The 16,950-nt window shown below is 39.0% G+C and overlaps 1 protein-coding gene across 5 annotated transcripts in view; it reads left to right on the forward strand.

Annotated features, from left to right (window-relative positions):
• Positions 1–16,950, forward strand: part of PTPRG (protein tyrosine phosphatase receptor type G) — a 722,188-nt gene that overhangs the window by 615,025 nt on the left and 90,213 nt on the right. For 3 of the 5 annotated variants that reach the window (XM_087708786.1, XM_087708785.1, XM_087708788.1), the window contains exons 10-12: positions 2,887–2,995; positions 5,284–5,333; positions 8,404–9,307. In XM_087708786.1, coding sequence (XP_087564912.1) covers positions 2,887–2,995; positions 5,284–5,333; positions 8,404–9,307 — 1,063 coding nt within the window. The remainder of the gene's footprint in view (positions 1–2,886; positions 2,996–5,283; positions 5,334–8,403; positions 9,308–16,950) is intronic. The other 2 variants (XM_087708789.1, XM_087708790.1) reach the window with 1 other exon arrangement.

Below are 16,950 nucleotides of genomic sequence, written 5' to 3' on the forward strand. Positions count from 1 at the left end.
AGGGAATCTAGTGCTTCATGAAATCATAAAGCAATCTTGACGAAGGAGTTGTAAAGGTTAGGGCTTTATCATTTTAAATCCCCCCCCCCTCTTAAGAGAGATGCTTCTTTATCCTTTTAATGAATAATAAAGATAGCGGACATTAATCATGAGAATTATTTAGTCACAAATGCAGGAACATTTTCCAAGGTGTATCTGTGGCCCATTATGAATTCCTTGGTTTTCTTCAGGATTGATTGCTTAGCTAGGAATGCTAGACTAATTGGCATTCAGAAGCCAGGTTTTCCAGCCAAATTCAGTCTGTGGCCAAGCCAAATGGACCTTTTTATTTTAACTGGCTGTTTTAGCTGTTACACCATACATATTTCCTTTCCTGTAACTCCTGCATGTTATTCCCTAAAGATTACTCTTGCACTATCTTGGAAAGAAAATAAAAAAAGTAGGGTGTAGATATTTTCACCCTCTGTGGGCAATCGGGCTACAAGAGAGTGGGAAGACCAATATCCCAAACTGAGTAGAGAAATCATTCTTATTCCTGACCTAGCCCATGTCCATTTTAACTTATTCACTTGCAAATCTGTTTTGTCCCACTTCTGCATTGATTTCAGCTTCTTTTAACTCTCATAAATTTTGCACATTTTTTCAAACAGCCTGTATTTCTCATGGTAATGTACAATTAAGTACATTATCTAAAACACGCTCCTTAAATCCATGCTGAGGCATTTTTGCTGAATTATACCAGTCAGAGATCTATAAAATCCAAAAGAGAATTCTTTAGTGGGGTATGCATTAGAACTTTTCTTCCCACAAAAAACACAAAATAATTGCTTTTTTTTTGGCCAGCAATTTTTTTTTTCATATGAACTTGAGGATCTTGTAAAAGGACCCTAAATTCTTTTTCAAATAACAGTTTAAAGGAAGAATTTCCTTTCACATTTCCTTTGTCGAGCTCAGCCTTCAATTATTGAAAGCTTCAAAGAAAGCCTATAAAATCAACTGCAATCTGTAGTAGGAAAGAAGGGAATGATAGATAGCCTGTGCATCATGTCATCATTGTGACATCATTACACAAATGAGACAGCTAAACAGGTCAGTGACAGATGTTACAACCCGAGTACATGACTACATCATTTGGGAGATGAAATCATGATGCACGTGTCAACATTTTGGTTTCTTGGTGACTTGTTATCGAAGCCTAAGGGACCAGGTAGTATTATCTCTTGGCTGAAATAAACTATAACAGCCCAGAGACCGATCTAATAAACTTGACCACTTTGAAATTCTGCACCTTTTCAGATTTTTCTTGTACTAGCTTTTAATTACAGAGGCAAACTATCATAGAAAGGTATTTTGATGCTTTACATCAAATGATTCATAGAGCCATTATTGGGCAGTAGTTACAATGTTAGACTAAAAGCAAGGAGCCCTCAACCATGGAAACCTACTGGTGACTTTGGTCCTGTTATTCTACCTCAGAATGCTGTGGTTATGGTTGGAATAAAATAGAGAAGATGGCAAATATAAATAAATTATTATAGAACTAATCAGTTCTCATGGCAAAGAGATATAAATCCAGATCAATCTTCCATAAAGCCTCCCCCCCCCCCAAATAGCAGCATCTATAGCATTTCTTCAAACATTTGTAAGCAACTTTGGCGCCTGTGGCATTCTATAAGGAAATAGACCAATGGTCTATTTCAAATGCTACTAAATTGGAACTCCATCACTCGCCAGAGATAATGCTGGCTAAGGCTTCTAAAAATTGTGGTTCAGCAACTTTTGGTGGGGAAGAGAAATTTAGAATTTGATGGCACTATCAATGTCTCCAACAGGTATCCAGTATTCAGATCTAAAGCAGGCATGGTGTTTTGGATCTTGAGTGGGCATCTCTCCTGTTAGAGCCATATCTTTACTTTTCTTTTCTCTCCCCCCCCCCTCCCTGCCCAGTATCTACAAGGACTTAGGAAAGTAGCAGCTTGAGTTCAGCAAGCATTAAGAAAAGAGTGACAGGGTGGATGCACCCTGTCACCATCTCTGTAATGCTTCTTGGTTTCAAATGCAGATTCTCCTAAGAAGCAGCTATGCACATCCAAGAGAAAGTATGACTCCTTCAAGAAAGTGCCTGTAGGATTTTGAATCTGGCCATGCCAGATGCAGGATATTTTTTGCCAGCTTCAGATTCTGCTGACAACTAAATAATGCACATCTCTAATATCTTCCAGCAATGACTTAGTCAGTATTCAAATTCCTAATGGAGGAACATGCAATCATAGCTTGGTACTCAACTACTTTAAAATGCATCAGATCTGATGCATTTTGATGTGAAAATTTTGTCCCAGTACTCATTGTTTGGTATTCGACATGCAAGCTAGATCTTGGTGGTGTTGACTGCCTTGTGACTTGCTAACCTTTCTGGCTGAAACAAAGGTTTACGTGTTAAGTCATGTGATTTGTTTGGTACTCATTGTTTTTACTACTCATTGTGCCTCCCAGAACCAATTAACAACAGGTATTAATCTACCACTTTATATAGGGACAGGTATTTGCTACTTCCTCTTCTTTCATCATCAAATGCCCTTATAATATTATGAAATCTGGCTAACTTGGCTTGACTCATGATTCAAATCATTTTATCTCCAATTTCATTGGAAGTTGCTTGCTTATTTTATAGAAAGGGTAACGCTTCTTCCTGCCTAAAGTGTGACATTGCATTGATTTTCTCTATTCTTTGCCACTATTCTTTTACTGTGGACTTTCCCTCTGTTCAAATAAATTTGCCATTCCCATAAAATGTATTCTAAGTATATTTTCTATGTTTTACAGACTGATCATTCAGCATCCTGTTGGGAGGGATAAAACTGAATAACATCTATTTTTTTTAAACAGAAAGCCATCATTAGCCATGTCTCACCTGACATCCTTTATCTGTTCAGAGTTCAAGCAGTTTGCCGAAATGACATGCGCAGTGATTTTAGCCAGACAATGCTCTTTCAAGGTAATGCCATCCAAATTTCCTATATCTCTGTAACATTCTCTCAGCCAACAAAAGTACATACTTTGGGGGGGAAATAAGTTTGCAAGCAGCTGTAGGGTTTAGGAACTGTCCTTACCTCCAATTGTGCTTACATCTACTCAAGGGAAGTAGAAACATAGCTTAAAGGGGAAACTTTGCTTATTTAAGTTATAGTATCATGACCTCACAAGATACTGAATTTTCTTCCAAGCTTGGAGTCTCGTTGATACTGAAACAGAAGTGAGAAGTAATAATCATTGTTGTACCCATGTACACTGAGAGTTTGGAGGCAGTGTGCATTTGCAGCCATTGCTTCCCGTGGTTCAGTGGCCTGAGTAAAGATGTATTTTTACATTAAATTATCTCTGTGCTTGAGGATCATCTCAGTAGGGTGGAATTCCTTGTTCTACTTTCCCTAAGCTGTATTTGCATCCTGTATGTGATCTTGCTTAACCACAGCACTACCATTAAGTTAAATACCTTTAGCTATATTAGCCTTTTTATAGCTCAATGTCACTGAGGACTCATGAGAGAGGAGATGCTACCTGAATTCTAACAAGCCCAGTGTCAGATCCAGGAAGCAGGAAACATCTAATTTCCCAGGAGATTTATAGAGGGATGGGTAACCATCTTGAAAAGGTGCTCCTGGAAGGCAAGGGTTTTTTGAATGGTGGAAAGTTGAAAAGCAAAAATCATTAGAAGGTTCCAGGTATACATTGAAATACATTGGTGTGCATGGAGGTTTTTGAATCTCATTCAGGAGCCACCAGAAGAAGCAAGGTTCAAGTTCCCACAGATAGAAAGTACTTTGGGCCACTCATTATCTCTAAGGCCAACTCGCTTCACCCTGTTACTGTATGAATATACTATGAGGGAAAGGTGCATTATAGAGGAAAGGTGGATATAACAAATACATACATTCTGATTTTTCTTATTTTTTTTCATATGTGACTGAATGAAGCAGACAGCAGAATTGATGTTCCAACTGTTCTTTTACCGAGGACGTGAATAGCTTTGATGGATTTTTGTCAAATACCAAGTCTATCTAAGTAGTTTAATAGGTTTGAAATAAATGGGCCTGTCATGCTGAAAAACAGGGAACTGCTAGCTTGGAAGAGGAAAGAAGGATTCCTTTGGTACAGAATTACATCAATTAATCCTTGTTCTTTCCTTTGGACTTCCTACCATGTTAAAAAGGCACCACAAGAGATTCTTCAGCCCCATTTTTTAATGGGGACGGGTAGTAATCTATGCCTAGCAACAACTGCTTTTATTGAGAATTAAAAGTATTTAAATCAGGAAGGATAACTTTTTGATTTCATGGGCGCTTATGATACTGAAGCCATGGGCAGTCATGCTGATCAAGATCGATTGCTCATTTTTATTTCCAGAAACAGTAGTTTGAAGACCAATCTGGGTCTCCAAAAACATCTTCTAGTTGCCTAATACCTGTAATTTATGTTGCTCCCAATAGTCTATTTATTTAATCTTGTTTATGTAAAAAAAGCACAGTTGACAATTTTTTTCTTTTGTTTAAAATTTTAGAATTTATAAATTATGGATATATATTTTTTGGAAACTTCTTGATGTAGTGACCCATCCATTATATTGTAAGCATCAAAAGCGTCTCCTATTCTTAACCTCCTCCTTAACAAGTAGCACAGTACTACACTCATTAAGATTGCTTTCATGGCACTTATCTAAAATTGTCTCACTGTGTGTTTTGTATAGTTAATTGGCACTCAGATTTAAATAGCAAGGCCCCAGGTTTTTTTAAAGCCGATTTCCGCAATCTATGGCCTCTTGATCTGTTGAGATTGCAGCTTCCTAAATTCCAAATATATCTAGAGGTTAGGAAAGTCTGCTATGGAAATTATATGCTGGTAGAGAAATAAAGGAGGTTAGAATTAACCAGAAGGTGTTTTGGTTGAGGATAAAAATCCATTTGTATGGATTTATGAGTTTTAGAAATCAAAGTATGGGAAAAGTAAACTTTTAAAAAAATGCTTCATGGGTCTGTTAAGAATCATTTATTTGTATTATTACTGTTTTTCTTCAGTATGAGTAGTTCTAATATTTAACTGTCTCAATTGGATTTTTAAAGCTCTGAGAGCACTAAGGACCCCACAGTTCAACCTTGAGCTACAAATACACCCTTTTCTCTTGATTTTTAATTTCTTGATCATAGTTTCTAAATTAATGTTTTGTAAATACATTATGATTTTTATAATCAAACCTTCTTTTCTCTTCCCCTCCCTCCCTCCCTCCAGATAACACAACTCGAATTTTTGAGGGGACCAGAATAGTAAAAACAGGAGTGGTAAGTGAGATGATTCACTAAAATGATTACAAAGCATTTATAACATCTTCTCCAGCAGGTGGCAGCATAGTGTAATAAATACCTCATAAAATGTGGCTTCCTGATTTGAATTGTGATTCCAAATTTTTGAATTGGGTGTGGTGAGCTATCAACACTGGTTGATTAGCATTAGGTCTGCAAGATCACACATGTTGGAACCGTTGTGCTCTGACTATTAATTAATGTTTTATAAAAATAGTTTTTGTAAGCCAAAGATTGCCCTGAAGAACATGACACTATGTTCAGGTAGTTCTTGGTGGACTAAATTAGCAGGCAGATAATTTGGTGACTAATTTTGTTCAGTTCTATTTTGAACCCCAAATTTTGTGACAAAAAATGTTTGATCTGTCTTGTCCAATCTCATGCCCTCCAGATGTGTTGAGGATACAGTTCTGGATACCACAGCCTATGCCCGTGATGGCGAACCTATGGCACATGTGACAGAAGTGGCACACAGAGCCATCTCTCCAGGCACGCCAGCCATTGCCGATTGTTCTTCCAGATTCTGGCGCGCACATGCTGGTCTTCGTGCGTGCATGCATGCCAGAAACCGGAAGACCAGGTGACCGGTGCACATGAGCATGCCAGATATGGGAAGCTCAGCTTCCGGTGCATGCATGCGCCCCCAGGAGCTGCTCTTCCGGTTCCCAGCGCTCCCACGAGTGTGTGCCAGGGAGCTGCTCTTCCAGTTTGTGGCGCTCCCCCACCCGCCTGTACTCCCATTTTGGCACTTGATGCCGAAAAGGTTCACCAACACTGGCCTATGCTAGCTAGGAATTGCACCCTGTCATTTAGTGGTTATCTAGAAGTTTCCTCACATTTCACTGAAGGCACCAGAGTTATGTATTCAATATATCTTCTTCTATGTTCCAAGAGAGTAGAATTAAGCTTGAGAGAAGATAACACAATAACAGGAACCTCTGGAGAATGTGTATATATGTATATATTTATATGTGTATATTTATATCTCAGAGGTTATCACATTTAAGTGTAAAGCATGTCCATAACATTCCAGTGTAAATTGCTCATCTGATTGATCCTTCTAATTGCTGTTTTACCATGTTAGCTATTTATGACTATCTATTCTGTACCAATAGGTTGAACAAATCTAGTCATTAATATACATATTAATGTGTTTAAAAAATTAACTTGAACATCTCTAGTAGCGATTTAGTTCTGATATTATCCTACAAGGTCATTACTTAGCTTATCTACTTTGAAATATAATTGTGATAGCATGCTTTCAAGGTACTTACCATGGATTACATAGCTTCATTTAATCACACTTTTATAAACTCAATTAAGATGGGCAAAGCATTGTGAAAAGATGGATCTTTTCACATTAAGCTGTGTTTATGCCATGATTAGTGACACTGGAATTCCTGTAAGATTAATTTAAATAACCTGAAAGTTTATTCTTATTTAAATTCATCCCAAACTGCCCTTATTGATGCTGTAAACGTATGCAACTCACAGCCACATATTTCATGTCGGCGTAGTGAATAGATTTTGAGAGGCAGTGTTGTAGGACACACTTCCCCCATCTGGTACTATCCAAATGTACAGGTAGTTCCCGACTTATGACCACAATTGGGTCCAGAAAATTCACCATTAAGTGAGGCACCATGTGACCGCACTCAATTCTATGACATTTTTGTCATGGTCATTAAGTGAATCATTGTGGTCGTTAAGTGGGACATCACTTGACTGTGACATGCAACCTTCCCTACCAGCTTTCCAATTGATTTTATTTTTGGAAGCTGACTGGGAAGACCCCAGCCAATGACCCACATGACTGCAGGACAATGCGGCCGTTGTGAGTGAGTGCTGCTGGCCAAGCGCCAGGATCGCAATCACCTGAGCACAATGACACTGCAATGGTTATAAAGGTGAAGATTAGTCATAAGTCACTTTCTCCAGAGCCATCGTAACTTCAAATAGTCGCTAGACAAATGGTCATAAGTTGAGAATTATCTGTAATGGGCCTACAGCACTCAGGATTTCCAGCCAGTCTAGGCCACATCTTAAACAATAGAGAGTTTTCAATTTGGAGTTCCACTGCTACAACATATCTAAATGATTTCTTTACAGTATATAAGGTTATAGCACTATAGATTGTTGAGTAAAATAGATTTGGAGATCTGTTATTGTTCATGTTAATGATTTTGACGATAACAAACTTTATTTTACTATTCTCCCTCCCCCTTCTCTATTGTTTCTTTTTTTAAATCCTGTCTACATGCCATTCTTTTAAAAAGTCAAGGTTTTTCAGGGAATTGCAATATATTAAATAAAAATAATAATAGAGAACATGCCACCACAATCTTAATTTGATAGTATAATCCATTTCCTACTTTGGAACTGCATCAACTTCCTAATAATTTGACTCCTCTTTAATTGGGGGCTATGAACACAGCAAAATATACACCAAAAGGTGTATATTAGGGTGAGATCAGTGAAGATCCAAAGCAACTTGAAGAAAACTCTCAAGCTTAATATTACAAACTGCCTACCTTTTTAAGGAGGCATTTATTCAATTACTGTATCCTAAAAACACTTGCTCGGGAAAAAGAGAAAAACACAATCGATCCCTCCCACACATACTTTATAAACGTATTTTACAAAATGGAACACAAATGGAAACCATCCTATAATAGAAGATAATGCAACCTTATGTAATTTAAAAGTTGCTCAGATTTGGCAAAAAGATATTCATGTACAATCAATCTAAAATGACAGACTCTCCCTTAAATACATTCTTTTGACTTATTTAGACTGCAATTCTGGCTTTATTTCCCTTGAGGTCAACCAGGGAATGTAGCGGGTCTTCACTTGAAGTAAATATGCTTTGGATGATGTTCTCAATCTTCTAGATTAAAGTAATTGTATCTGTAATTAGACAGCAGAAGGGCCTCTTTCAAACATAATAAGCAGTTTTATGTCTTCTTGTGTTGTTTGTCTTGTAAATTTTGACTTGCTGCCAGCTAGCTTTAACTATAACTGTTGAAATATACTTGTCTTATTTAAACAGAATAATGGGCAGAATGGAGTGGTTGGAAAGAAAAAGAGAACAAAAGGAAAAAAGAGCCGAGGTAGCATGTCAGGTACCTCTACTGATGCTCTTTCTGCTGTGTTTTCTTCTCTTGTTCCCCCTCGTGATTTCTTCAAGCCGACAGCTTCTCCAGCACCTTCAGCCGACATGGCTCCCATCAGTTCTGGGTCTTCTACTTGGACTTCCTCAGGCCTCCCCTTTTCTTTTGTCTCCATGGCAACGGGGATGGGGCCTTCCTCTAGCGGGAGCCAGGCTACAGTGGCTTCCGTGGTCACTAGCACCTTACTGGCCGGTCTAGGATTTAGTAGCAGTGGTATTTCTTCTTTCCCTAGTACGGTGTGGCCAACCCGGCTCCCGACCTCTGCCTCGACTAATAAACAGTCGGCCAGGCCAGTGGTGGCTACCACCGAGGCATTGTCTTCTCCAGCACCAGACAGTGATTCTGCTCTCCCAAAAGACAATGAAGGAGCTGAGGATGGAGAGAAAGATGAAAAAAGTGAAAGCGAGGATGGCGAAAGAGAGCACGAAGAAGAGAGAGAAAAGGATTCCGAGAAAAAAGAGAAAAGTGGGGTGACCGAAGCTGCTGAAACACAGGATAACAGTGAAGCTGCAAACACCACTCTTTCTCCCAACAGAACTATGGAGCAGGGAGGAAATGAAACTATATCTGATCATGAGCAAAGCCAAAATATTGTACCAACAGGTAGGACTCCTGCAAGCCGAGAAGGACTTACAGGAATAGACACTGCGTTCAATACAGTCAGATCCACCCAAGTGCCGACACTATTCATTCATGAACAATACACTGGTGAGATTCCAAGAAGACCAGAAACAGCATCAACATCTTTACCAAAAGATAACAGATTTATTACCATTTACCCAGGTGAGTTGTTTTGGTGGAAGTGGGTTGGGTTGTTTTCAAATCATTAAAACACAATTAACAAAATTAACACCAGTGCTTTTCAACTGTTATCAAATCAGGGGGTTCATATATTTTGTAATAGAAGCTAATTTCCATACTGTGTTCCAAATAGTTCATTTTTATTTCATATATTCGCTGATCCAAGATAAAGAGTAATAATAATAAAAGTTGCACATACTTATTTGCTGGTCAGAAAACTCTGAAGCTTTATATATACTTCTTCAGTTTCTCCTAATCAGTTATTTGTGTGGCTTAAGCCTTTTCTCATTTCAGGTTTCCTCTTAAAAGTATTGTGTCATAAATATGGTGTTATTTCTGTATGATACAAATATTCTTTTCACAAAACAGCCTTTATTTTAGTAATTTATCTTATTACCAAATAATAGACTTAAGCATTTAGATTAACAATGGATAACATATTGCATTTGAGAAAATAATAATATTTAAAAATTGAGCAAGTTGTCCCCAAAAATCCAACACCAAAGAAATAAAGACCATGCTGTGAATAATAGAATCCAAATTTGTCAAGCGTGAAAGATCAGGATCACACATGAAGTTCTGATTAAACTGATTTATTACTAATCATGCTTATGAACAGCTCAGCTGATGGTTGGTATTATCTTGGCATTAGATAGGGTCAATGGAATTCAAGATGGGTTGAACATAGATTTAGATTTTAGATTTTTTACATTTAAAGTTTATTTATATGCCGCCCTTTTCCCTGGGGGGACTCAGGGCGGCTTACAACTTAAAAGGGGGGGGGGGGAGACAAACTTTTAACATATAAGACAAATACATAATTAAAACACAACATTCATACTATTCGGGCGGGTTGTAGTCTTAACCCCAGGCCTGACGGGATAGCCAGGTTCTGAGGGCTGTGCGGAAGGTCTGGAGGGTGGTGAGGGTACGAATTTCCACGGGGAGATCGTTCCACAGGGTCGGAGCTGCCACCGAGAAGGCTCTCCTCCGCGTAGTTGCCAGTCGACATTGACCGGCAGATGGGACTCGGAGGAGGCCTAACCGGTGAGATCTAATAGGTCGTGTGGAGGTAATTAGTCTGTTTGTGGCTACATAGAGACTTTAGACTGATTCCTCTTTTGACGCCTCCCCAAGATTCTGCCATTTTTTTCTCTACAATTAGATCGACAAGTAGGCTGGTAAACTGTGAGTGCGTATTAAAGGGGATGTTGAAGCATAGATAGATTAGAATAAATGAAAAACTTATAATTAAAAGAGGGAAGACTTCCAAATAAACAGGAAGATTATTGGACCACCACATTGGAAGAGGCAGGCACATTCATGGAAGATCGAATAAGTGAGCATACATTCCAGTACAGAGAAGTTCCCTGAAAATGGACTCCATCACAAGTCAGAAGACTAATCCTCTGGTCCGGGTGACTGCCCAGATTCGATCCTGAAGAATAAACAAGTTCTTAATATTCAACTAAACAAGGAACTGTATTGAAAAGAGGTCTAACACTTGAGCTATTCTTCTTGGGTGAGGAATTGCAAAAAAAAAATTTGCTTTTCAAAATAGATTTGGAAGGATGTTCATGGATTTGAAGAAGGGCAAATCAAGGAGACCAGATGTTCTTCTAAAAGCATTGGGTATGAAAATGACCTATGGACTCTGGCATCCAAGCACCTTTTTCTGAGTCTTGCTCAAAGACGCACACGTCCCTTTAACTCCAAATAAAATCAAATAATTTGGTCAATCTAGCAAATAATTTGGAATGCTTGGCTAATTATTAAAAGACAAAGGTGGATAGGGTTAGTAAATACATGATTCCAGGGAAAAGATTGTATAGTTTTGATTCTGTAGAGCAGAGCATGCTCAATTCCTAGTAATAATTAACTAAAGGCATACTTTGAGGATTCATGGATGAAATGGCATCAAGACAGAATATATGAAAGAAGTGTCAAGTGTTCATGTAATGTACTCATAGAAAACAGAACTTTGAGGCAGACAGGTTCCTCAGTTTATTCGATACTTCATATTGTCACAACTGTTGAAAGCTGACTCTGAATTTTCCTGCAGCTTTCACCTGATTAAAAGTAAAAGTCCCCCCCCCCAACAAGTCACTGATCACGCTGTCCAATCCAGGTGCTGTCCTGTTGCTAGGTTACTCAGTCCTCCACTGACCAGCCACCTGTGAGAATGTCCTTGGTTCCCACAGGAAAACTTTATTGTTTAGGCTACAAAACCCCATCTAACTATTTCCCTCCCTCCCACCGTTGTGTGGCAACCCTGAAGCCTCCAAGATGGCTTCAGCCGACGTCACTTCAGGGTTGACAAAAAGCAAACGTGCACTCAGTTTACAACCCATTCTTTGTTACTATGCATGCAAATTGTAACGAATGTAAGCAAAATTTGCACCACTGTTAATGAACCTGCAGAGGGCAGAGCAGATTGTTTTGTAATGAACTAATTGCTGCCCCCCCTCCTCCCCCTCTTTGTTAGAGTTTCTGCTTCTAGCTGGAAAAGTACAAGCCATTTGATGACATTTTAGATCAGGTTTCTCCAAAATGGTTAATGGTGACCCTCCAGAGTCAAGGGGGTCAATGATGTTGTTCTTATTATTATGAGTAAAAATAGTATGTGTTAATTTTCATATAATGTTTGGCGGAGTAATGAACAATCTGAAATTCCCCTTCATTCGTATCTGAAATTTCATGAAGGAGTCAATGTGTTGAAGAGTTTGGAATGGTTGAAAATGAGAATCATAAATTTTGAGTAGGGCTTTAGTGCTAAATAATAATTACAGGTTAGGCACATTATAGTCACTGACATTGGCATATTTACTATCCTGAGTTTAAGATGATATCCTCCCAAAAGAAAGAAGATGGGTGTAGGGGGAGGCACGCAGAAAAATGTAGTGTCCAAATTAGCACAGGTATCTGGTGAAAACCTCATCTATCTATTGAGTTAAGACTCAATGTATTTTAAACAGTGCCTGGCAAACAGCCCTTTGCAGCCTGGTTGTCCTTGTGAAAAACTATCACTGTCTTATCAACCTTATTTTTGTTTTATTTATTTATATCCCATCTTTTATTATTTTAAGTAATAAGTAATTCAAGGCGGCAAACAACATAATATTCTTTCCTTCTGTCAGTGAAAATGGGCATTGAGTTTGACACCCCTGGTCTAGGATCTAGTCCGTGATGGCGAACCTATGGCACGCATGCCAGAGGTGGCACGCAGAGCCCTCCCTGCTGGCACTTCCGCCGTTGCCTTAGGTCACATCTCAATGGCGTTTATTTTGTGAACTTCTGTTGCCCTACAAACGACGAAATAGAAGCTCACACACAAAAAAAGATCTTATCTCTTGCCGCGCTGCTGGTGTTGGGATGCCCCACCTCCTGTTGGCCAGCTGGTCTTCAGGTCTCTGCTGTGCATGTGCACATGCCCACGGATGCGCATGTGCACATTCATGCATGCATGTATTCACATATGTCCACGCATGCACGGGCACACCTTTCAGTTTGGGCATGTGTGTGAGCGCAGTTTAGGCGCTCGGTGTCTAAAAGGTTCGCCATCAGGGATCTGGTCTATTCAGATGTCAGCATAGTATTTAAAATACTGCAGTACGGTATTTCAAATAAGCTGGAGTTTGTGCAAAAAAACTTTGGAGATAACCTCATTAGGATAATTAAGCATCTGTGCATGGAGGGGGTCCCCCTCTCCCTCCATATGTGGCAAGATTTATTAAGTTATAATTTCTTGTCATTCTTGAATATTTTTGCAGTGCAGCTTGTAGATGCCAGTTTGCATGTAGGTAAACAAAAGAATCAGACCAGATTTTGCTGGCAGACTGTGTACACATAATATGACACTACAAAGGGGGAAAACGGGATGCCAGTCGAAACAGGAAAAACATACTAAGGTGTACAGGGAAACGAGAGCCATACTCAACAAGCAATAGCTTATTTTATGGCTTCCTTTCATATTGCAGAATTGTTAGGGCATACTGCAGCATAATACTACAGTAGTAGAGTAGTATTAACTTTAAAACATCTCAGATTAAATTGAATGGTTTCTGCGGTGATGGAAGCCACCGCATTTTGAGCTGTTTCCATTTCACTGTTTGTTAATTAGGACACAGAATATCATATTTGAAGAGGGTTCTCTGGGGTGGGGGGGAATGGGGTATATACTTTGGTGTATTTTGGATTCTAGCAGTCTCTCATTTCATGCCTTTTCTCTGTCTGTCTTCCCATTGAATTAAGTTTATTTACTCCCCTTCCGTTTCGGGGTAACCAGGTATAATCGAGGGAAGTTTTTATTCAAGGAAATATTTTCATGATGGTTTTCTGCATTGAACAAGTGCTCTCTTAAGGGCCAATATGGATGGGGAATAAATTCATGTTTGACTCTCTGAGGGTTAGATTAGCTAATTTCTTTTTCGTCTTTGTTTATAATGCTAGGGGATCTTTAATGATCCTGGATAATTATCCAAGTTGGTGAAAACTATTGAATCCAGTTTTCTTAAGGATCTAATTGCCATCAAAAAGTTTACTAATTTCACTTGGCTGAAAACAGTTGCCAGTGTTGGTGGGTAAGCAGGGGGTTGGACTAGAAGACCTCCAAGGTCCCTTCCCACTCTGTTATTCTGTTTCTGGCTATGCTAGGTAGAATGCTCTTGAGACGTAAACTCTGTCTCTCAGTGTGTATGTGTTTGTGTGTCTACACATACAAACAAACGTATATTCATTCTCCTCCATTCTTTTCCTGGGATGAATTCCAAGCCAGCAAAAGGCAAACTGAATTAATGTAGCAGTGACATATGCCATCAAAAAGTGTTTGCATTCCTTAGCAAAACTCTAGTTTCCTCACCCTTTAAAAATGGGCAAGTTTACAAAAAAAAAAAAACTATACAGGATGTTTTTGCTTCTGAATTGCCTTTATTTAAAAATTGAAAAATAAAAGGGATAAGCTTTTATTGCTGTGCAAAGTTGTTGGAAGGCAGAGAAGTAGAAACATGCAAGCTTTTCTATATATTTTACACATTTTTTAAAAACAATCTACAACAGGCTGCTTTTTTAGAGGTTTGTCGGTGATGGACCCATGTTGGGAGCAACTTCTCCAAGAATCTTTTAATGCACTTTGCTATGCTTGCTAAAATACTTCAGATTTAAAAACAAAACAAAACAATTGTCACCCTGTCAACTGTCCAGTTGGAGAATCCAGAAAAAGAAACTTCTGGGACATTTTTTTTTTTTTAACCAAGAGTATAAACTTTACTGAATAAATCACATTGGCCCAGAAGAAGCAAAACCAGCTCTGGATTTCCCACGCAAAAGCAAGCATAGTTCGCCCTTTCCCTACCGTCCACCCGTCCACTGATCACTTCTGCTCATTTTATTATGGAAACCTGCCAGCCACAATGGGACACCTCCTCAGTGTGTCCTTGAAATGGAAGCAATGTCTCAAGGGAACTGAGGGATACTTGGATGCCATTCCCCCAACCCTTTCATTGGTATTCCATTCCACCCTTCCCTTTCATTGCCAGGCTGTGAGCAAAGCAAAATGTAGATGAAAGTGCGTGTCAGTCTTGACACACCCATGGCCACCAATGTAAATGTCTTGTTAAGTTTCTCTCAGCCTTTCTTTCAAAATGCATGTTTATAGTGTGTGTATGTATAGCCAGATAGGGATAGAAATATATACCTATTTGGGGGTGCTCCATCTGGAATGCCAGCAAGCAACTTAGGCAACTGTTCGCCATACTTCTCAAAGATGAAGCTCTCACAGCTGAGACCTATAAGCCAGGGACTTCCCATCCAAGTGTAAAGGGAAACTCCATTCCACACATGTACATACTTTCCTAATGTTTGGAAGGATAAGACGCATGGAAATGGCAGTAGGCGTCAAATTGGTTGGCTATCACTTTAAAGAACAATGAAAACATCTGTTAACAGCCTCTGAAAACAGGGAGGCAGTGGCGTTTCTCTCACCTAAAGAAGCCATCTCTTGATTTGACATTATACACTATTACATTATTCCATCTTCTCTTTTTTAAGGAAAGATAATGGAAAAAGTGGTTGGACTACCTGAGATGTAGACTATTTTATTCCTTTTTATTCAGCATTGAATAGAGGAAATGCAGCTTTTCTGGTCCTATTAGAGCTATCAGTGGTGTTTGATATTATTGCCCCTAATCTCCCACTGAAGTGAGGTGTAGATGATGGGCCATTGTAGTGGTTCCAGTCCTTGACTGGGTTTATTAGACAATGAGTTTTCAGACTCTTGACCACTACTATATATGATGCCATAGAGTTTAACTCTTTCCCCCATTTTTAACATTAATCTGAATCTACTGGGGCAAGTAATGAATGGGGTTCGAGTCATCAATATTAAAGATAATGAACTATATATCTCCAATCCAGATTAGGCAGCAAATACAACAAGGTCCTTACCTGATGTCCCAAGGCAGTAAGGAGACACATGGAACAAATCTAGTTAAAATTAAATCCCAGTAACATGGAGTTGCTATTGTCAAGGAAACATTTGGAGTCCTTTGTACAGATTCTTAGTAGATTATCATTCCCCCTAAAAGCAGATCTGCAATTTGGGGATTTCTTGGATTTACAGACTCTATTAGATTGGCAGGGGTGTCAAACTTGGGGCATCATGTTGTCGTCACATGACGTATCGTGACCTTCCCCCCCCTTCGCTAAACCAAGGGTGGGCGTGTCCAAACTGCGACGCATCTGGCCCGCGGGCCACAAGTTTGACACCCCTGAGGGAAAGTCTGAGGCCTGGACAGCTTCTGCCTTACTCTGGCTGGTCTACCAGCTGTGCTCTGTTAGACTGGGAGGTCCTAGTAAAAGTTACTCACACTATTACAGATTTGCATTGAACTCTACTCAGGGCTGCTTTGAATATGATCAAAGACATGGTGCTGATGGGAGAAGCCTGCAGCAGAATGGCAACCATATTACAGCTTTACATTGGTTGCTAGTGATTTTCTGAGGAAATTTCGAGATAACCATAAAACCATATATGGTTTGGGCCCAGCTTACCTGCAGAATATTCTCCAAATAGAATCTGTTCTTCGTGTTTATTGAATTCAGAAGAGACATTGTGATTACCTCTACGGAGCTTGTGAAGGAGAGCCACAACCAGACTTTTTCAGAACCAGTCTCTTCCTCCTAGAACCGTGTGTCTTAAAAAGTGGTCTTTGTCTGACTTCTAAATGTCCATCAGTTTTTGTCTTTCTCGGTGCAACAAAAAACTGGGATTTTCAGCAAACATTTGTGGATTGAAATTTTGGGCATGCAGATATTTTAATTGTTTTACACCAGGTTTAAGGAAGGATTTTTCATTTATTGTTTTAAATTATTTATTGTTATTAACTACCTAGAGTTTATGAAAGAGGACACAAACATTTTGTGTAAATAAGTAAGTAATTCTTAGCTATTCATATAGGTCTTTGTTTCCACCTAAAGTGAATCCAGGGATTTAGGTCACATGCATACATACAAATAAATGAATGAATAAATTGAGAGTCCCCTAAACTGGAAGATGAATATATGGAATATTCTAACGCTATTTTCTACATGTAGAGACTTTATTCATTCTTAATCATTTAAACTCAGCT

Source organism: Thamnophis sirtalis, unplaced genomic scaffold (genome assembly GCF_051295495.1).
Source record: "Thamnophis sirtalis isolate CommonGarterSnake01/CBP01778 unplaced genomic scaffold, rThaSir2_p1.2 scaffold_3, whole genome shotgun sequence".
NCBI classification, from domain to species: domain Eukaryota; kingdom Metazoa; phylum Chordata; class Lepidosauria; order Squamata; family Natricidae; genus Thamnophis; species Thamnophis sirtalis.